The sequence below is a fragment of the Lynx rufus genome, unplaced genomic scaffold (assembly GCF_022079265.1).
Source record: "Lynx rufus isolate CCGP_SWC_20201006 ecotype Redwood Valley unplaced genomic scaffold, mLynRuf1.p SCAF_23, whole genome shotgun sequence".
NCBI classification, from domain to species: Eukaryota; Metazoa; Chordata; class Mammalia; order Carnivora; family Felidae; genus Lynx; species Lynx rufus.
The window spans coordinates 2,906,845-2,927,829 of record NW_025814838.1 but is presented as its reverse complement, the minus strand read 5'-3'; the positions used below and the strand labels follow the sequence as shown (position 1 = coordinate 2,927,829).

The 20,985-nt window shown below is 58.2% G+C and overlaps 1 protein-coding gene across 4 annotated transcripts in view; it reads left to right on the top strand.

Moving 5' to 3' along the window:
- Positions 1-19,933, top strand: part of KATNIP (katanin interacting protein) — a 193,512-nt gene extending 173,579 nt beyond the window's left edge. For 2 of the 4 annotated variants that reach the window (XM_047087184.1, XM_047087185.1), the window contains 10 exons: positions 1,346-1,523; positions 5,969-6,134; positions 9,379-9,536; positions 11,059-11,123; positions 12,342-12,452; positions 14,637-14,776; positions 16,729-16,830; positions 17,402-17,562; positions 17,655-17,743; positions 18,317-19,933. In XM_047087184.1, the coding sequence (XP_046943140.1) occupies positions 1,346-1,523; positions 5,969-6,134; positions 9,379-9,536; positions 11,059-11,123; positions 12,342-12,452; positions 14,637-14,776; positions 16,729-16,830; positions 17,402-17,562; positions 17,655-17,743; positions 18,317-18,375 (1,229 nt within the window). In that variant the 3' untranslated portion in view covers positions 18,376-19,933. Of the gene's footprint in view, positions 1-1,345; positions 1,524-5,968; positions 6,135-9,378; positions 9,537-11,058; positions 11,124-12,341; positions 12,453-14,636; positions 14,777-16,728; positions 16,831-16,944; positions 17,563-17,654; positions 17,744-18,316 lie in introns of those variants that run through there. The other 2 variants (XM_047087186.1, XM_047087187.1) reach the window with 2 other exon arrangements.
- Positions 19,934-20,985: the final 1,052 nt, after the last annotated feature.

The window sequence follows — 20,985 nt, the reverse complement described above, 5'->3', positions numbered from 1 at the left end:
CCAAGTCTCGTGGCAAAGGGTCTGTGTTCACGGTGCACGCCGTCGGTGCCGTGAGAAGCTAGGACGTGCCCGTTACCATGCAGGTCACCCGGCTTTGCCGTCTGCCACCAAGATGCCCCGGGGCTGCCTCGGCACCGTGGAGAGCAGGCGGGATCTGAGGCCGAGTTGCAGCGCGTATGTTGGAAATGACAGGCGGGTAGGAGAGGGAGCGGGGCTCCGGGGAGACCGCGTGGCCTGGCCCCACTTCCCAGCGTGTCCTGCGGACTCCCCGGGCTTCCGCCTCCGCACCTGAGCTGAGCTGGACGGGACGTCCAGGCGGCCTTCCCCCAGCACCACAGCGCGGGCGTCCTGTCAAAGCTGCAGAAGAGTGTGAACCCTCTGAACGCGGCCTCCCCAGAAGGGCACCAAAAGAGGCTCCACGTCCTTCCAGGGTGGGGAGTTCACGGGGCTTGGCCCCGCTCTAACGGGAGACCAGTTAGGAGAGAAAAGCTCCAGCCACATACCTGTTGGGGCCTGACCTTGGTCAGGATTCGTTCGATTTGAGCTATTGGGGCAAACGGGTGACTCACCTGGGCCGTATTGCCCCAGGACCCCAGAAGGTCACGTCCAAAGGGTCTCTGATGGAGCCCGGGTGAGGCAGGGGCGAAAGGACGGAGGTGTCATCGTGGGTCGTGGCTCACCCCGAGAGTTAACCCTCCGGCAGGGCAAACGGATGTTTACCAAACGGTCACAAGATCACAGTGGTGGCCAGGGCAGGGAAATGGAAATTCACAGTGACACGGCAGGCTACGGATGGAGGTTTGACGGGGTCAGGCGGGCTTCTGAAGTGAGTTAGGATCCGAAGGATGCGCACCCGTTGACTAGGCTATGTGAGCTCCAGACAGCAATAGCAGCATGTGCAAAGGCCCTGTGACAGGAGACAGGAATGGAAATGTGAGTGACGGACAGTCTGGGTGGAGCCCAGCTCCCTGTTGTAAGAGGAGGTTAGACAAGTAGGTAGAAGCCAGATGGCCGAGGCCTGTTGGCCAAGCGTCACTCTGGCGGGAAGCCCCGCTACGGTGTTAGGCAACGTGATGGACGAGTGGAGAAAGGTTCCAGGGCTATGTGCGGGTTTACACGACACTGGTTCAGTCGTCCTGCAGACGCTTCCAGAACATCAGCGGTGTCCCAGGCCTGAGGGCCACTAAGAGGAAAGGTGGAGAGCCCACCCTGAAGGCCCTTTCATCTGAGTCTGGGTTTTCAAGGCGGTAGAACAGAGGCTGAAGGTCATCCCTTTTCCCGTCTCCGTCTGGGAGCCTCCTCCGGAATGTTTGGCGTTCATGGGCCGCCTTTCCTCCTGTTACAGGCCTTCAGCTGAACTTCACTGCGTCCTGGGGGGACCCGCACTACCTGGGGCTCACAGGCCTGGAAGTGGTGGGCAAGGACGGCCAGGCGCTGCCCATCAGCCTGCACCAGATCTCCGCCTCCCCCGGGGACCTGAACGACCTTCCTGAGTATGCCGATGACTCCCGGACCCTGGACAAGTGAGTGTCCGTAAGAAGCCGCCTGCGGCGACCTCCAGAGCAATCCCCTCCGACCACGAGCAGTGGACCACTTTCGGCCCCCGAGAGGCGGGGTCGCTCACGCTCAGACGTGGAGCTGGTGGGGATCCGTTCTGTCTCTCAGACTCCAGATTCAGACATCAAATAGCGTTCCCTCTTCCACCTTCCTGCCACCCCGTGAGGTGTGGGTCTTCCCAGTTTATTTTACTGTATTTTTTGAGGTTTCCTTATTTATGTTGAGAGAGAGGGGGAGCGAGAAAGAGAGAATCCCGAGCAGGTTCCGTATCATCGGCGCAGAGCCCGATGCAGGGCTTGATCTTATGAACCATGATATCATGACCTGAGCCGAAATCAAGAGACGGGGAGTCGGGCGCTTAACTGACTGAGCCACCCAGGCGTCCCCACCCAGACTAGTTTTGAGTGGCACAGTCCTCTGAATGGAGGTCCCCGGGGAAACCAACATCCATGCACTTAATTAACCACTAAGTTCCACTGCCTTCCACTGCCTCTGTGTCCTTATCAGTAGCATGAGGACAATAAATCCCATGGCCGGAGGGCGGGAAGGGGATTGCCACACCCCACCCGCACCCCCTGTCTGGCCCAGAGGACTCCCCCCTGCTTTGTCTTAAGGGACCGCTTAACCGCGGCCCTCACACCTGCTGTCAGCGCCTGCTCACGAACCACGCGGCACTCCGCATCTTGGCAGATCAGACTCCCGCATGCTCAGGCTCGGAGCCCGCCAGCCCAGCTCCTGCTGCAAAAGTGATCAGCCCACGGCCGGCCCTGCTTGTCCATCCACACCCACCCGCCTGCCACCTCCGCCTCAGTTTGCGTTACCCCAAACCCCAGGCCCGAGAGCACTTCATCTCTTAATACTTCGGCGTGTAGCTCTAACCAATAAGGACTTTAGGAAGAACATCATCTCACTACCACCATTACACCCCCCAAAATTCAAATTAACACCGATTCCCTCAATGAGTAGGGTATCTAGCAAGTTCCTATTTCCCTTGACAGTCTCTTCACCTTCCTTTCTTAACAGTTTGTTTCTCGAATTGAGGTCCAGGTAAGGGTCCACACATTCTGACGGGTTGTTCTGAGATTCCCCATAAGTTCCACCCATTGTGATTGGTTGGTTTGGGATCCAGATAAAGTCCATACATTGTGATTCTTTGTTATGTCACTTTTCTTCTTTTTAAATGTTGATTGATTGATTGATTGGTTGATTTTTTGAGAGAGAGAGAGACAGAGCACGAGTTGGAGAAGGGCAGAGAGAGGGGGAGACACAGAATGTGAAGCAGGTTCCGGGTCTGAGCTGTCAGCACAGAGCCTGACTTGGGCTCAAACTCATGAACCACGAGACCATGACCTGAGCCAAAGTTGGACACAACCAACTGAGCCACCCAGGTGCCCCTGTTGAGTCTCTTAAGCCTCTTATAACCTCTAGGTTCCCTCCCATCTTTTTTCACTTTTTCTTCAAAATTATCTGTTAAAGAAAGGGTTTCCCTCCCCCCCCACCGTAGTGTCAGGATTTTACTGGTTGTATCTCTGTGGTGTTGTTTAACCTGTTCCTCAGGCCCCTGTATTTCCTGTAAATTGTTCATTAGATCTAGACGCCTCATCCGATTGAAGTTTGACCACCGGGGCAAGACGTGACCATGGGGGTGTCGATGTCACTGGGCATTCCCTTCAGGACATATAGGATGTCTGCTTGTCAGGGTTCTTGCGACGTTGGCGGTCAATGCTCAGTGGGCACACCCATTACTATATTAGGGGTTTGGGCGTAAGATGGTGGTCCACCGATCCTATCATTCTTTTTCTCATCAATAAAGAGAAATTTTTCTTCAATGATTTGGTTACTCTGAGGTACAAGTCAAATAGGAAAGGCAGTCTGAATGCTTGGTTCTTTCCCTTTATTTTTCAGCTTTCAGAATAAAAAGGTGTTTCTCTCGCATACTAAAACATTTGTGTTTGGGGGCACCTAGGTGGCTCAGTTGGCTAAGCATCCGACTCTTGATCTCAGCTCAGGTCTTGATCTCAGGGTCGTGAGTTCAAGCCCCACATTGAGCTCCATGCTGGGTGTGAAGTCTACTTAAAAAAAAAAAAACTTTGTGTCTGACGATCATAAATCATGAACTTACACAGACTGTGTTTGAAGGTTTTCAATTTATTACAGTTTTTATCTTATTGGTGCTCTTAGATACTGAGAGCTCCTGGATCCTTTTTTTTTTTTTTTAAGTTTTGTTAACATTTATTTCTTCTTGAGAGACAGAGCACAAGCAGGGAAGGGGCAGAGAGAGGGGGGTACACAGAATCCGAAGCAGGCTCCAGGCTCCCAGCTGTCAGCACAGAGTCCGACGTGGGGCTCGAACTCACAAGCCGCGAGATCATGACCTGAGCTGAAGTCGGATGCTCAACCGCCTGAGCCACCCAGGTGCCCCCTGCACCCTTTTTTAAAAATAGGAGTCTGTGACAGCTTTCCTGCTTTCTGATGTGACAAGATATTCCAGACTCCCCTTGTATATTTCTGATCCCAGATGTGGAATTGACCATTTTCCCCAAGAAGTTCTGGTTCCTTCTATTGGGAAATGGTATTTAGAGACCATAATCTAGCCACGAGAGATGCTCATTGCTACTGGGTTTCTGTGGAACCAGTTTCTGTAGAAACCAGTTTCTAGGTGTTTCTGTGAACAGAGCTGGGAAGTATCATTTAGATATTCTTGAAGGGGTCTGTAGGGGCTTGCCTTCACTGTCAACTGTAAACCCTTCAACAACTCTCTCTACTTTCAGAATTAAGCAGCAGTTTTGCTATGGAGGCAGCCCCATCTCTAGGACAGAGGAGCAATTGCTTTTAGAAGGAAACAGAAGGTTCTCTGGTCAGCCTAATTCCGCAAACACCTCTGTTTGAAATTGCTGAATTTCCTCAGTTTTAAGATGCCAGCGGTTGTAAGACATGCCATCCATCAATTTAATAACCGCCCTTTAGAGAAAAAAAGAAACATTACCTCCTTGGATGAACACTTAGATTGTAAGATTTATTCCAAATCCAGAACTTTAAAATGTAAAAGGAAAACATAAAATTTTATTTTAAAATCTAGGAATGTCTCCCAGGGCAGTAGCCTCGAAGTCACCAGGAATATAAGAGGGAGAGGAGAGAGGGTTCCCCGAGAAGCTGAGAGTTGGGCCCCCGTTCCTGGGGCCAGGCCACTCAGTGGCAATGCCAGACACAGGCCGGAGCCACAGGATGATGGCCTGGGGTCTGGGCTGCGGTGTTCTGGGCTGTCCAGGGCAGTCAGAGGCAGGATGGTCTCTGGGACAAACACAGGCAAAGTTGAGAATGATGAGGCAGGATGTTCTGAGCAGGAAAACGAGAAACCGGCCGGGATGGGGGTACAATCCGGGCAAGGTAACCAGTTGATTCAGAACAGTGGCCAAGAAGCACATAAAGGCTCCAGGGCTCCCTCCTAAGGCCACAGGTCGGCCCCTTCTTGTGCTTCTCCCTCACCGAGAGCTGCCAAGTTCACCCTGGTGCCTTAGTATGTCTCTCCCCAGCCCAAGAAAGAACGAATCAAATTATTTCAAAATGTGCCATAGAGCCACCACAGCATTTCGCAAAAAGTTTGGAAAAATAGACAAAGGCATCCACCTCCCGTCCCCCTGACACAAATGTGTGCTTCACTGCTGCATAATCTCTCCTGGTCCCCGTCCCCACTGTCCAGCATTAAAATCAGTGCCCGTGGCCGCCTCTTCCGCGTCACTGCATCATCCTCACGATTATCGTTTTAACAAGTGTACAGATTTACGTGACCCTTTGTGTTTTGAGACCTCTTAAGGTTTTTGTGGTCGTTGTTTTTTTTTGTGGTGGTGTGGGTTTTTTGTGGTTTGTAAATAAACAACACTATGATGAATATCTTCGTGCAGATAGCCCTTCAGGCAGGTTGAGAGGAGAACAGTTCCAGAAATGGAATCCCTGAGTTAAAGGGTCCAGAGAGATGATACATTCTCCCCTTTTATTTTAAACCTTGGTGGCAGGGCTCCTGAGCGGCTCAGTCAGTGAAGCGTCCGACTTTGACTCAGGTCCTGATCTCGTGGTTTGTGGGTTCAAGCCCCGCGTCGGGCTCTGTGCGGACAGCTCAGAGCCTGGAGCCTGCTTTGGATGCTGTGTCTCCTGCTCTCTCGCTCTCTCTCCCCCTCCTCCCCGACCTGACTCTCAAAAATAAATAAACGTTAAAAAAGATTAAAAAGAAAAAAACCTTGATGACTGGTTCGCCCCACCTTTAACAGCACCGACTGTTATCACTGTGCACAGCCAGGCTGGTGCAGTGGGTACAGGAGGCTGGGGGGGGGGGGGGGGACATGTAGACCCCCCTCTGATTTCTCCCAGAAGACACGGCCAAGCCCCACCTCACCGCTCTCCCCACTATTTGCAGGTTAATCGATGGAGCCAACATCACGATGGAGGATGAGCATATGTGGCTGATCCCTTTCTCACCGGGCCTGGACCACGTGGTCACGATCCGCTTCGACAGAGCCGAAAGCATCGCAGGCCTGCGCTTCTGGAACTACAATAAATCTCCCGAGGACACCTATCGCGGGGTAAGCTGGGGAATAGCAGCCGAGCTCAGTCCACTGTCAGGGAAACGGCGCCTTGATGAATGGCTGGTGTGGCTGCCAGAGAGGAGCATAAATCTTCCAGAACTTTCCAAATGGAGCTGGGGGCGGGGGGAAGGGGGGGGGTTACAGCCAGGGAGAGAACACACTGCCATTGGCTTCTTCTGCAAAGCGCAAATATGGGCTAAAGAGGCCAGGGCAGACTCGGGACATTTTGTTTCCTCTGGGGGCTCGGGGGTTCCCAGCAGGCCCAGGACCCAACCGTAATGGTAGACTGAGGCCTGCTGGTTCATTGAGGGTTGGGGGCCGGGCCCTGAGCTGAGGGTTTTGTACCCGTTCATTTCATGGGGCCCTCGCCCCAGCCTCTGGGAGGCTGGTGTCAGTACCCCCCCCATCTTCCAGGGTATTAGAGGTTCAGGACGTCCTGAGGTTCAGGACGGTGCATTCACACATCCAGGGTCACACAGCTGGAGCCCCCAGTCCACGTCTGCTGGGCTTGGGGCTCACAATCCGGTTCCACGCCGGGTTCTCCTGCTGGGTGTGAAAAAGCAGGGGCCTCTGCTGCAGTGTGGGCTTTTCCGTCCTCCTGTGACTATGGACTGTGACACGTCTGTCCCCTCCCACTGCAACACAGAGCTGATGGTGAGAAGGCCACCGAAAATACAGCAACGCAGTCAGGGCCCGAAAGTCACAAGCCCCCGGTCTGAAACCCAGCTCTGACCCTAACCAGTTGTGTGATCTTTGCAAGTGGCCTGCTTTCCCTGGGCCTCAGTTTCCCCATCTATAAAGTGAGGAGGCGGATGCTACCTGCCTTGGGAGAGTACCCATCATCCTCTGCCACACGAAGGTTGACCACGCCAGGCCTCGGCCTCGGGTCCCGTGAGCCCCACGTGTGGCACCCCACCATGCACCTGCCACGGAGTTACTTCCGCGGGCCCCTGGGGCAGAACCGTGGGGGGGTCGCCACGGTGGAGTCCGCAGCCCTCAGGCGCTCGCCTTCTGGAGCAGCGCCCGGTTCACAAATCCTCCCAGGCCACGCTGGCGGCTCCCTGAGCACGCTCTCAGCTTCAGCGGGTTTAAAAAGTCAGATATATAGGCGTTAAAAAAACATTCTTCTGGCTCAACTCGTGCCTCTGGGCCTTTACGTTCCCTCGAGTGAATCAGTCTGTCCTGTCGAGCCTCCATGACCCGGATTTGCCACCTGGCAATGCTGGACCCAGAGCCCCTGCTTCCCAGGCCTGGCCGTGGCCACCAGCCTCAATGCCGGTGACAAGTGGCCACCATGGACTGGAGAGAGGGGCACAATCTGAAAGGGTAGATCCCAGAGGGCAGTGTGATGGCAACCATGCCCTCCCCAGGAAAATGCTTCGGCCGCCGGTGTCCCCCAAGGCCCTCTGGGCGCTCCAGTTACGGGCCCCTGGCACGTGGTTAGAACCAGGCCTTGCACGCTGGGGATGGGGCTTAAGGTCCCTGCAGTGTGTCCTCAGGCGAATTGCTTAGCCTCTCTGAACTAATTTCCTTGGCTGTAAGACGAGGTGATAGTAGAAGTCCCATCCAAGGGAATAAACAGAGGCCTGGGGAAGTCAGGGACACCTCCTAGTGGAGGTGGTGGCCCTGGAGGAGGGACAGGGCCTTCCTGGCCTCTGCTCTGCTCTGTCGCCAGCCTCCTGCCAGCTCCTAGCCCAGCTGAAGAAGGAACCCCTCTTTGGAGGCGAGCCGGCAGAACCCCGGGAGTCATGCGGGTCGTTCTGGTCTAGGTCCACGTCCCTGGACCAGTCGTGTGACCAGCGGGTTACAGTACGTCCGGGTCCAGCCCTGGGCCGGGGTCTGAATCAGCCGGGAGCAAGGCGAAGTGGGGAGTTGCAGTCACAGTCGAGGGTCCTCATATCCAGCCATACCTGAAGCCATTTACCCTACACTCTTCCTGCTTACGTGCCCTGTGACCGGCTGCCATGAGGGGGCTCCCTAAATGCCGAAGGGATGAAGGGCCCCCGGGTCACTTGAGTTATCCCTGAGACCCAGGGCAGGGCCCCTTTCTTTGCGCACAGCCCCTCTGCGTCCCCTGGAGGTGAGAATCTCCCCGTTTGGTCTGCAGTTGGGCCCACGTTCCTCACCAGGACGACGCAAGCGGGCCTGATTCCAAAATGTGTGGTCGACTACCCCTCTCTGCTCACCCAGCAGCCCCCTGCCCAAGGGGAGCAGACCCGAGCCACCTCAGACCCTGCCCTTCAGGCTTGGAGATTCACCAGGTAGATCCTGGTGAAATCCGTCCTAGAACGGGGGACACGTTGGCCCAAATGCACCCCATTCAGCAAGCTGGTAAGCGCCCGCTTATGCACCAGGCCCTGAAGCAGGTATAGGGGCCTCGCCAGGGTCTCTGCCGCGGAGGGAGACCCAGAAGCCGCTCAGGACGCTGTTAGGGAGTACACGTCCTAAAAGGATGAGCTAAGGGGGCGCCTGGGGGGCTCAGTCGGTTAAGCGTCCGACTTCAGCTCAGGCCATGATCTCTTGGTTCGTGAGTTCAAGCCCCACATCAGGCTTGCTGCTGTCAGCACAGAGCCTGCTTCAGATCCTCTGTCCCTACCCCCACCCCTGCCCCTTCCCTGCTCACACTCTCTCTCTCTCTCAAAATAATAAATAAACATCACATAAAAAAAAAAAAAAAAAAAAAAGAACGAGCTAAGGGCCATGAGAAGGAAGATCAGGAAGGGGCTCGCTCTGTCCTGGGGACAGCGTAGGAGAAGTGGTGGTCTGTGAGGCGGGGCTTGAAGAAGCATCAGGGTAGGCCAACACCTACCGAGTACATCGCTTTTTCCCGGCACTGCATTCTGGGTATTTTACGCAAGTTCACTCATCATCGAGCCCACTTAACAGAGGAGGCAGTTGAGGCATAGGGAGGTTAAGTCACTCGCAGAGGCGCTAACGGCGGATGTCGGGGCACCTGAGTGCCCGTGACCACCGTGCTGCTCTGCAGCGGGTGAGGTGGGTGGGGACCCGGGCCGGGTCAGGCACCACCCCAACTCGTGGGCCACCCTCGTCCCCTGCCGTCTGCCCAGTGCCCAGCACAGCACCTGGCACGGAGTGGGGGTGGCACCAGAAAGTGGCCCGGCCCGGTGCTTCTGGCCTCAGAGGGAGGCCAGGCCGGGCTGTTTGTCCGGCGTGGGGGCTCCGTGAAGGCCGTCCGTCACACACACGGCACACGAGCACGCGGCTTTCTTTTGTTTGCTAGGCCAAAATCGTCCACATCTCCCTGGACGGCCTGGGCATCTCCCCTCCAGAGGGCTTCCTCATCCGGAAGGGGCCGGGCAACTGCCACTTTGATTTCGCGCAAGAAATTCTCTTTGTGGACCACCTCCAGGCTCGACAGCTGCCCCAGCCGGCCCAGAGGTGAGTGGGGGAAGGCCCGGGAGTGTCCCCTCCCTGTCCTCAGGGCTGCCGGCTCCCCGCATCGCTCTGAAGTTTATACCTAAAGGTTTTGAAACGATGATCAAACGCGTTGCTTTTCAACTTGGCGGTTTTCTAAAGCTCAGCCGAGCCTCTCCGGAAGCCTGTGGGATGTACCCACCTTGTCTAGGGATGTTTGGGTTTCTCACAGTCTGGAGTGCTGGAGATTTTAAATGCTTCGTTGCACTTCCTGCTGGGAAAAGAGGTTCCAGCCTGCCTCCGTTCCAGAAATGCCCGCCGGCCAATTTGGGGAAGGGCCTTCTCTCTCTCGCTTGTTTCTCAGTTCCCAGTTTAGAAAGATTCAAAGAGAAAATGAGAGCCTAACATTTTGTGGGTTCGCTGGTATTTCTTGGCCCCGGTCTCAGCTGCATTAAGTCCGTAACAATTTGTAAATGCCACGTTCAGTTAACTCATTCAAACCCCCTGATGTCCAAATGCCAGAGGCCAAGCTCACAAAACAAAATGAGTTTCCCTCCGCTGTGGCTGGGATCACTTGTTGGGCCGGTCATTGGGAACAGCCACTTAATTATAACATTGCCCTTGAAATTGAAGAAAACCAGCAAGGCTGGAGGGTACTGGCTGTGGACCGGGAGAAACGCCCCAGCCCCTTCCAAGTGCCGGCTCTGTTCTGATGCTTTGTATTCATCCTTCCACCCACCCTTTGAGGTGGGGATTATTATGCCCATTTTACAGATGTGGGAACTGAGGCCCCTGCTATCGAAGCCACTTGCTCAGGAGCACAAAGCCAAAGCCTTCAGGGTACGCCCCACCTTCCGCAGGCCTCCTCTCCCTGCCTGCCTCCCATCCCGCCCCACAACCCGGCCCCCTTGTTGCTCTCCCGCCGCAGGACCTTTGCTCTGGCTGCCCCTCTGCTTGCAGGGTTCAGTTCTGACTGTGCGGCTGCCTCCTTCTTGGCTCAGGCGTCGGGTCCCTGACCACCCCCTAGGGTAGCCGGTCCCAGCCGGGCACTCCACCCCACCCTGGGTCTGGCCCAGCTGTCAGCACAGTGTGGACTCGCCTTGTTCGTGAACAGGCAGTGAGGCGGGGCTTGAGGGAGGATCAGGGCAGGCCGACACCTACTGAGTACATCCCTGAGCTGGGTGGTTAAGTGTGGACTCCGGAACCGGCCAACCTCAGGTCACATCCCAGTTCGGCCGCCTGCCAGCTGTGTGGCCCTGAGCAAGTGACTTCACTCCTCCGTGTGCCAGTTTCCTCACCCGCACCCCAGGGCTGTAAGAGTACCCGCCTCCTGGGGCTGTCCTGGGGAAGGAAGTGTCCATGCAGTCGCCTGGGAGGTGACTGAGTCTCCCGGAGTAGGACAGGACTCCACGTGGGCACACACTACATCGGGGAACCCTCTCCGGGCACAGCGTCTTCAAAGTCTGTCACCTGGGGAGTAAGCGGCCAGCGATCAGGGTAGTTGCAATCTCCTGCTTCCTGGTGCTGTTTTGTGGGTTTTTTTCAGGCTCAACACGCAAAGCCAGGAGCGGGCAAGCATGGACTACGAGGCACCCCTGATGCCCTGCGGCTGTATCCTCCCGCCACCTGTCTGCGTGTCCCGAGCCCTCAGGGGCCCTGTCCGGAACCCCAGGAGAGGGCTCGGCCCCTCTGGCAACGTTGGGGTTCCCGGCAGGCCGCAGCCCAGGAGCTGGAGCCCCACGCAGGGAAACCCGGGGGACCGTGGGAGGGTTGGCGGGTCCGCGGGCTCACTGGGTGCTGCTGGGGCGGGGGCCGCCACCCAAGTTCCAGATGCCGCGCCCTGGCCGGCTGATGTTTCAGGAAGCAGCACCCAGGACTCCAGCGGGGAGGGGCCAGAGAAGCTGGAACTTTCCGCAGGGCCTGAACTGGAGGCTGTCCTCGGACCCAGGCAGGGAGGAGGTAAAGATAGAAGTAAGGATAGCTCAAAGTCGCCGGACCCTTTCCTCGGCCTGGCCCTGTTCACACTGGGCTGCCTGTGTTAACTCAGGCCTCACCCCAGCCCTGGGCGGTGGAACTGCTAACACCCCCCATTTCACAGATGAGAAAACCGAGGCCCAGAGAGGCTAAGTAGCTTGCCCAAGGCCACATAGCTGGGAAGGAGTAAGACAGGTTAGTGAATGTGAGCAGCCTGGCTCTCTCACCAGTCCGTTCTTCCGGAAGGTCTGCCTGTGGCTATGATATTGCCCGGAAGCCGCCACTCTGATTTCCTGCCCTGTCCGCCCCTGGAATGCTGGGAGCAGGCTGGGGACAGGGCTGAGGACAGGCTTGGTGCCCCCATTGTGCGACTCAGTCAGCAACGGCGGGTCGGTCACCCTGCCACGGCCCATCCCTCCTGGTGCTCATGTATCCCCCCCACCCCCTGCACACTTGAAGTGGATGGAGGAGAGAACAGGTGCTTCGTTCTTTGTCATTTTACAACCAGGGAAACTGAGGCACGAGACAGTTTGACTCCCGGTCACTTTGTTCGGCACGACCACACGATGAGTTTCTGGTGCAAATGGTCCTCCGTCCTGCCAGCTCCCTCCCTCCTGTCCTCCTGTTTCCTGGGACGTGGAGGGAAGTTTTTAATTCTTGAAACACATGCATACGCGGCTTCCATTAAAGAAAATTTAATGCCACACATATTTGGAGAGGTTTCAGTCTCCGTGCGAGAAAAAAATGACTTTCCCCCCCCCTTCACCTGCATAAGCTATCCCAATATGATCTTTGCCATTGTCTTGCTTTGTTCTCAGAAAATTAAGCCTATTTTTCCTTAATAATGTGCCACAGTCATTTTTCAGTTCCAGCTCCTGACCAGCTGGGGTGACCCCTATTACATCGGTCTTACGGGCCTGGAGTTGTATGATGAGCGGGGAGAAAAAATCCCTCTGTCGGAAAACAGTATCCTTTCTAGGCAGAAGGGGGACCCCACCCTGACCAAAGGGAACGTGGGAGGGTCGGGGGCAGGAGAGGAGACGTCCCTGCAAGAACCAGACCCCGGGACTGAAAACGCCAGGGGACTCTGCTGACGGTCAGAGGCTGACTCTTGGGAGTCCCAAGGTAACAGGAGTCCCACAAAACAGAGAGTCCTGTGGCCCGGGGATTCGGGCGACGGTGCCAACTGCACCCCCTCCTGGAGATCCGCAGGTACTTTGGAGTCCTAAAGGCTCTGGCAAGGCCTGCAGGGAACAGCCTGTGGCCCTGTGTTCAGCCCAGTGAATTCATTGACCACGGTCCTCTTTGTTCAGGGAACGCCCGCACCAGAACCTGCAAACTATTAGCCCACTGAGTTTTTAAATATTTTAGATTCGTTGCTAGTGTTCTGGAAAGATCAGGGCGTTTCACAGGAACACCTCACTCTTCAGCAGCTCTTGAAAAAATTAGCAATGTTTGAGGCCACAGTCATGCACCACAATGATGGCTGGACTTCGGTATCCCCTTTCCCCCAAGCACGTCCTTATTGTTTCCTGCCAGGTCCCCCAGACGAATTGCTAATGTTTACTGAGGGCTCACTCGGTGAGGGCTTGTCCCGTGGTACCTGATTTGCTCTCACAACGGTCTCGTGAAGTGAGTGCTGTTAGCCCCATTTTACCAATGAAGACCTGAGACACAGACAGGTTAAGTAACTTGCCCAAGGTCACACAGCATAGGAGTGAGGACCTGGGAGTCCGGCTCCAGAAACCATGCTCTGACCACTGAGCTGTCATGTGTCTTTGACATCACCTGCCTGACCCCTCTGGGCCTTTGCCCTGTGATCCCTGGCCCACCACAGGGACCGGCCAGAGCAGCTCCAACCCCAAAGCCCGCCTTGCACCTATGTGGGATTCCCTGGGTTCCAGTTGGATCCTTTTCTGATCCAACTTTTCTGCCCTTCCCCCGGTGACACCATCCTCCCCACCTGACAAATGATTGTTGGTGGTTTTTTTGTTTTTTTTTTTTAATTTTTTTTTTCAACGTTTATTTATTTTTGGGACAGAGAGAGAGCATGAAGGGGGGAGGGGCAGAGAGAGAGGGAGACACAGAATCGGAAGCAGGCTCCAGGCTCTGAGCCATCAGCCCAGAGCCTGACGCGGGGCTCGAACTCACGGACCGCGAGATCGTGACCTGGCTGAAGTCGGACGCTTAACCGACTGCGCCACCCAGGCGCCCCTGTTGGTGGTTTTGATTGTTGTTAGTGAGTCCTTGGATATGAAAGGCTGTGTTGATTTTACCGGGCACGCTCACATCCAGTGTCCTCTGAGAGCCTCACATCAATTCTGGGATGTGGAGGTTTTTAATTTTTTTTTAACGTTTATTTATTTTTGAGAGAGAGAGAGCGAGAGAGTGCGAGCGGGGCAGGGTCAGAGAGAGAGGGAGACAGAATCCAAAGCAGGCTCCAGGCTCTGAGCCGTCGGCACAGAGCCCGACGCGGGGCTTGAACCCACGAACCGTGAGATCATGACCTGAGCCCAAGTCGGCCGCTTAACCGACTGACCACCCAGGCGCCCCGGACGTGGAGGTTTTTATACCCATTTTACAGATGAGGAAACAGGCCCCAAGGTGCTCTGTGACTTTCCCAAGACCCCAGGTCAGAATGCAGAGCCAGCGCCGGACCTGGTTTGTCCAGATCCGCGCTAATGTCCGGTAGTTGAGTGGCCATAGCTGGGCCCGGCTCCCCCCCCACCGGTGCGTCCAGTCTCAGGCTGGTCCTCACATGCCGAGGCCGTGTCCCCTTGGAAAGGAACACCTTAGCAGTTTGTCCTCCACTCTCCAAAGCGTCAGCCACAAATTCTGTTCCTGCGGCCAGCAGTCCGGTGAGACTGCTCTTTCCCCGCCATCTGTCCGCGCGGCCCCTCCCCTTTCCTTGAAACTGGTGTCACCTCCTCCCCACACACCCACCCCCGTTGGCCTCTGTGCTCATTTTCCCTGGCATGTCTAATTTGGCTGTCGCTCTTCCGGCTGCCCAGAGCAGCGGACGGCCATTCTGCCCGCCAGCCCCAGCGTCCCCTGGGCCACGCCATCAGCGTGACAAGGCCAGCGGCCGCCAGGGTGGCACGCAGCTTCCAGCACACTGCTTTGGGTTATGGTAGCTTAGAGGCTCCCCAGATATCGCCGCCTTCCCCGACAGCGTGAACTCCCTGGAGGGCGTGTGCGGGGACGTCCGGACGCCCGACAAGCTCATCGACCAAGTGAACGACACCTGCGATGGCAGGCACATGTGGCTGGCTCCCATCCTGCCGGGCCTGGTGGGTTTGCGGGGACTCCCCCCCGCCCCGGGGTGGGCAGGGCGACTTTGTGTCCTTGGTCTGCGTGACGCGTCTTTGTTCCAGGCGAGTGAATCTCCAACGAACCAAAATGCCCGAGGGCCGTCAGGGAGGCACACGTCTAGCTAACTAACACTCTGACGGGCACTCTTCGGGGCAAGTTCTTTCTCGGTGCGCTTGGGGTGGTTGCGACAAGAGGCCGCCCACATGGGACTCTGGAGGGCCCGTGCAGCAGCCCCCTCTGTCCTCCCAGCCCCATCCTCTGGCCTCATTCCCTGTGTCTGCTCCGCCTTGAGAGCACCGGGCACCGGACCCCGACCTCTGGCCCCAGATCTGCCTGTCAGCTCCTCAGCGGACTCAGTTTTGCAGACCTCGGACCCTCCCACTGGTCCTGCTGGTCACCGGGGGACCTGGGGGTGGCCTCCACCCACCCGGCTAGAGAGAGAGGAGACAGGCCGGCCGGGCAGGTCGTTGTAGCCCCGCGCCACCCTCCTGCCTGAGTATGCGAGTGCCGCAGGCCCTGGGGCACGCCCGTGACGGCGGAAGTGTCCCCTCCCCCTCCACGTGACTGGGCAGGAGGACTGGGAGGTACATTTGGCCCTCAGAGCACAGAGACAGCATCAGCAGCTCTGTTGGGGAGCTCTTCCAACAGTGTCCCCCGTGAGCCCCGAGCATCCGTCCCCCCTGAGCGGAGGCCAGCCCCACCGCTGCAGAGGAGAAACACGTAGGTCTCTCAGCCCTGAGACCCGGGCCCCACCCGCCCACGGCCATCTGGTGTTTGGCCAGCACGTGTTTTCCCGTCGTCTTTCACTTGGCTTTTGGTGTGAAGCCGTCTGTCCAGCTGTCACTCTCCCAGCTGGACTCGAACGTTTGTTTGTTTGTTTGTTGTTGTTGAGAGAGTACAAGCTGGGGAGGGGCCGAGAGAGAGGGGAACAGAGAGGATCTGAAGCGAGCTCGGTGCTGAGGGCAGAGACCGACTCGGGGCTTGAACTCACGAACCCGGAGATCATGCCCTGAGTCGAAGCCGGACACTCAACCGACTGAACCACCCAGGTGCCCTTGGACTCAAATATTCGTATCTGCTTGAGCCCCTTGGGCAACTGAGTTTGAGGACCTTTATTATTTCCGTGGTGCAGTCAGAAGGCTGCCCCTGCCCCAGCAGTACCCTGACCCGCCCCCCTGCACTCCCGACATCCTCTGAGACATCCTGAGGATGGCCGGAGGCCGAGCCCCAGGGCCTGGGGCAAAACGGAGCCGACAGCCTGCAGCCTGGGGCCAGCACTGACTGCTTATTGCTTTATTCTGTCGTGCAACGGGTCCCCTGATATTGGAGAGTCTTTGTGGGGGCGGCGGGGGCGGGCGGGGGTGGGGGAAGCTGAGGGTCTGACCTTAGTAGCTGATTCTGCCACTGATCCCGACACCCCTCCACCACCCCTGCGCCAGGCAGGGATTCAAAGACACATGCTGGAAATTATCCCACACTGCTCTCAGGGCCTGCGCCGTGCTGCTCATTTGTGGTTGGGGGAAAGGACAGATCGGGGTCAAGGCCGTGCTGATCGCCCGGAGACAGTGCTCCTTGACCTGGGGCCCGCCCCTTTGGCCCGCGAAGCGTCTGGCCTGACCTGGGGGAGAGGGAAGGGCGCACCCAATTCTCCGTGGGTATTTAGATGAGGGCCACGCCAGGCCCGAGAAAACAGGCCCTCCCGGAGCCAGCTCAGCGGTTTGTTGCAAACGCAGCCACACGTGACCGGACTCAAGATGGGCTTCCAGGAGACAGAAGGCAGCGGGAGCCCCACGCACCGCGGCCCCCATCAGCCCAGGCGCTGCCTCCCGCGCCCGCCCGGCTCACCCCTGCCCGCGTCTGGCACCCCCCGCCCCGCCCCGCGCCTCTGTTTCCAAACATGCCCGTTTTAATGAGTTCTTGCTTCTGACAGGTGAACCGGGTCTATGTGATTTTCGATCTGCCTACCACCGTGTCAATGATCAAACTGTGGAATTATGCAAAAACGCCCCATCGAGGGGTGAAGGAGTTTGGCGTAAGTACTTATTAGCTGGGTTTTTTGAGATAATTATGCTGGTTGGTAATTAGGCTGCCAGCAATTACCATTCGTCGCCGCCGTTTGATTTACTCCTCTCCGTCGCTACCTTAGACACCACTGCCTGGTCCTCAGATGCAGGGAAATTCGCCGTCCCATCGTGAATTCAAAACCCGCCTCGAGTGATTTGAATCATCACCCTGAAAAAAAAAAAACAAACCGAAAGTGGCTTTCCTTTCATCTTGTCTTTTCCAGTCATAGTGGTTTAGGGAGTTCTTCGCGCCGGGAGGCAACTCTGGGGCCGGGAGAGCCGGGGCCTCGGGGGCCAGAGGCGCAGAGTTGCCTCCCGGCTCGGCCACGTGGGCTAAAGGTATTTGAAGCCTCCCCGTCCCCGTCTGGCCGAGGGTTGCAAAGATCTGACACCATAACGCGGGCCGGGCTAGCGGGCGAGGCTCGGAGCAGTGACCTGCTTTGCCCGAGGCCGCGGGGGGGGGGGGGGGGGCAGGGTCCCTACCTCCCCTCCGCCCCCCCGCCCCGGCCACACGGGGCAGCACCTCCTCTGTCTGTCCAGCTCCTGGTAGACGACTTGCTTGTGTACAACGGGATCCTGGCCATGGTGGGCCACCTGGTGGGGGGCATCCTGCCCACGTGCGAGCCCACGCTGCCCTACCACACCATCCTCTTCACCGAGGACGCAGACGTGTGCCGCCAGGAGAAACGCACCGCCATCAGGTGCGCCCCAGGCCCGCCCCACGGCCTCCCCCGCCAGCCCTAACGGGGACGGACGGCAGGGGTCGAACCTTCCTTCTTCTCCCTCCCCCCAGCAATCAGGTGGAGGATCAGGACGTCCAGATGATGAACGAAAACCAAATCATTACCAACTCGAAAAGGAAGCAGAGCGCAGTTGACCCAGGTCAGTGTCGCCTCTCGGCCCGGAGCGTAGCCCTCGGGAGTTAAGGCTGAACAGTCCGGAGCCAGCAGCCCCTGCCCGCCCCTCGGACCCCTCTGCTCCGCCCAGGAGCCCGCCTGGCGGCTGAGCTGGGGCTGTGGGGGCAGAACCCCAGGGGCAGCGTGCTTCCCACGTCCCACAGGCGCCTGTGACCCGGTGTGGCTTCCTGGGAGGCAGGCCCTTGGGGCGCAGAGGGAAAAGGCCCCGAAGGGCAGACGTGCTGTATGGAGACGGCTGGGAAACCAGTGGGGGATGCAGGGGGCGAGGGCTTCCCAGAGGAGGTGCTGTTTGAGCTGCATCCTAAGAGATACGGGGAGCTGGCCCGGCAGAGGGGACAGCGTGGCAAAGGCCCGGAGGCAAGGCAGCAGAGTCGCTGCAGGGGAGGGGACGGGTCGGCGTGCGGGCGCTGGGCTCTGGGGCTGCAGGCGGTGGCCTGGGCCAGCCACCAGGACGGTCCAGACTTCACCCCCAGGGCGTGGGGCCGCCCTTGGTGACTGAGGCTGGGTAACGTCCACCCCTCTGTACTCTCCCCGACAGCACTGCGCCCCAAAACCTGCATAAGCGAGAAGGAGACAGTGCGACGGTGGCGGTGCTGACTGGCGGAGGAGGGAGAGCCGGGCCTCCCGACCGACCGACCGGAGCCGGGCTCTGTCACTGGCCCCGCCCAGCACCCGTGTCGCCCGCCCCCAGACCTCAGCCTCGGCAGCCTGGACTCCGGGGGCTGGAAGAAGGAGTCCCGTCGCGAAAGGGGACTCGCGTGGCACGACTTTCCTCCGCCTTGCGTCTCAGGGGCTCCCTCCCGGGACACCCAGCTCAGTGCCCTCCCGCAGGACCCAGCAAAGCAGGGCCACACGCACTCAGGCCTGTCCCTGCTCAGGCCCAGGTGGTGGGGTGGCCCGGGAGGACTTGCTCCCAGCACGGAGTGTGGCTGTCCCGGGCCCGGGGTCAGGCCTCAGACCCCAACAGCAAGGGGAGGGGTGCCAGCAGCTCCCCGCCCCCCATGTCCCTCCCTCATCCGGGGGCCGGTGCAGCTGGCTGAGAGGGTGGGGCAGTTCCCTGGTCCCCCGAAGGTCTAGCCAGAGCTGCTGCACCCCCCTCACTCATCCCAGGCAAGGAGGACGGATCCCCGGGGACGTGTGTGTCTCACTGGGAAGAGGAAGGGGGCCGTGCCCACCCGCCATGCTGCCAGGCCCACGTGGGACCCGCGGGTGGACAGCTTCACGCCCCAGAAGGCTCCGGACGCAGGGCAGGCCGAGGACCAGGGCCACAACCCCACCCTCGGGCCCCAGAGCCCACCTCCCCTTCCCCTTGAACTCTGTCTGGAGGAGGGCGGCCGCATCCCTGCGGTCTCGCCACCGGCTTCTCTCACTCGCCTCCCCCCGTCTCTCCCGTGCCGGGCGCCCTTGCCTGCGGGCAGCGAGGTGTCTGGTGCCCCCACCCCTTCCCCCCCTCCCGGCAGCTTCCCCGCGAGTTGGAAATGTGCCTTGCACCCCCAGCCGAGTGGAGCTCAGAACGCATCTATTTCCATCTATGTAACAAGCCCGGATCAGGGACCTAATTGGTTTCCCAGTGGTGGGTAATTTCTCGTTCCAAATATTAATCCGTTGTTTTGCTGGCGCCCAGCCCGGCCCCGCCGCAGCGCTGTACTCGAAGTACGTTCCTATGCAACCGAGAGCCCGGCAGATACTTTATGAGCTTTGCAGCTTCCGCGGAGCAGCTATGCAAATGCGCTTTTCATTTGGAGCAGGGGGCCGATGCGAAGACAAGGAATTGTTTCTCCCGGAGAAGATCCATCATTGCTGCAGCTCCCCTGCTCACCTCCCAGATGGGGCGGGTGCCCCCAAGGCCTGTGGGCTCCCAGGAGAGCCGAGGCTTGGGGGGAGTCGGGGGCCGATCAGGCCGGCGCTTAGGGACCAAAACAGGTGCCACGACTTTAAAGGCTGTCACGGCTTCCCGTCCCCACCTGAGGCTGGGGCCCGGGTCAGACTGTCGGGGAGATTGCTCGAGCAGCGCGCACGCTCCCAGAATCTCCACTGATGTTTATAATAATTGTATGCACCATGCAATTTAGGAGGGGGAAAAAAAAAAGCTGTACAGGCATTAACTCTAAAATAAATTTCTATTTTTTTCTCTTGCAAAATCAATAAAAGATGTTATTAAGAATCTGGTCTGACGTGCTGGGTTTGGGGTCAGACGGAGGGAGCCTGTGCCGCCTCCAGGAACTGAGGCTGGCTGAGTGACACGGGGCGAGTCCCCTCTCTGAGCCCCGCCCCCCCCGTCTCCACCTGCAAATGGGGGCATGATCCTGGGTAGACGATACAAGCCCACACGTATGTAGCGGTTGTTTCGTGTCCGGCGCTCATTTAATCCACATAACAACCCCACGGGGTAGGCACTATGATGATCCTCCTTTTACAGATGAGAGAATTGAGGCACAGAGCGGTTGAGCGGCTTGCCCAAGATACACAGCTTTGGAAGCCATCAGCGCGCAAATCCTGGGACAGCCCCAGGAGAGCTGAGGCGGGGTGAAATCCCCGGGTCGGTGGCCCTGCAGTTTCCCCGAGGCTTATGTGGATCCTTGAAGCCAAGCCCCCCCACCCAATGCCAGACTCCTGGGCCGCCTCCTGTCGTTTCCGGCTCCCCTGCTTCCCTCAGAGGTGAGCCTTGGTTGGCGGCTCTTGGCATCTGGAGAGAGCCGCCCTCGGGGGGGAAGAAGGCTCATTTGGGGGCCGGGTGTCTGGGCTACAGCTCGGGGGCCAGGGAGCGCATTGGTGCCGAGCAGGGGGCCCCTCGGAAGCCCCACCCCCTCCCCTGACCAGCCCCCCACCCCCCCGCTTGCCTCTGAGCTCCTGCCCAGACAGAGGGGCCCTGCCCTGCCCTGCCCTGCCACCCGGTGTTGGAGAGCCTCCCCCTACTGGAGGGCACGCGAGCCCTTCCGGCACTCCTGTGGGGTGGGAGGCCCGGGGGCCCTGCTCTGACGTCGTCGGGGAGCAAAGCTGGCCCAGGAGGGTCCCCTTAACAGGGCAGCGCAGGCCCCGACTAGGGGGTGATCGCGTCTCAGCTCCAATGGTCCGGAGATGCCTTCAAGGACTTTACGAGAAGCCAGAAATCCAGGTGTTTTTAATTTTTTTTAATGCGAAAATCCAACTTTTAAATGTCGGCTCAGCTTAACCAAGCACACGCCAAGCGAGCCGAACGGGTTACAA